Raw genomic sequence first — 200 nt, 5'->3', positions numbered from 1 at the left:
GAGCTCGGAGAGGCCACTGTCCCGGCAGTATGAGTCCCTGCAGGGACTCCCTGCCAGTCACCGGCCCCCAGAGCCACCACCCCCACCACCGCTGCTGCTGCTGGAGCTGCCGCTGCTGGAGCTGCCCCTACTGCACCGGTCCTCGTAGATGGAGATCTCAATCTGGGCCCTGCTAAGGATCATTGGCGGAATGGGCTAGC

General features: G+C 65.5%; 1 protein-coding gene across 1 annotated transcript in view; it reads right to left on the bottom strand.

The window, feature by feature from the left end:
* Nucleotides 1–57: 57 nt before the first annotated feature.
* Nucleotides 58–200, bottom strand: part of GOLGA7B (golgin A7 family, member B) — a gene marked incomplete at its 5' end in the record, with an annotated part of 1,237 nt that continues 1,094 nt past the window's right edge. The window contains one exon of the mRNA XM_010143026.1: nt 58–162. Coding sequence (XP_010141328.1) covers nt 58–162 — 105 coding nt within the window. The remainder of the gene's footprint in view (nt 163–200) is intronic.

Source organism: Buceros rhinoceros, unplaced genomic scaffold, assembly GCF_000710305.1.
Source record: "Buceros rhinoceros silvestris isolate BGI_N320 unplaced genomic scaffold, ASM71030v1 scaffold37599, whole genome shotgun sequence".
NCBI lineage: Eukaryota > Metazoa > Chordata > Aves > Bucerotiformes > Bucerotidae > Buceros > Buceros rhinoceros.
This window is presented reverse-complemented; position numbering and strand designations above follow the sequence as displayed.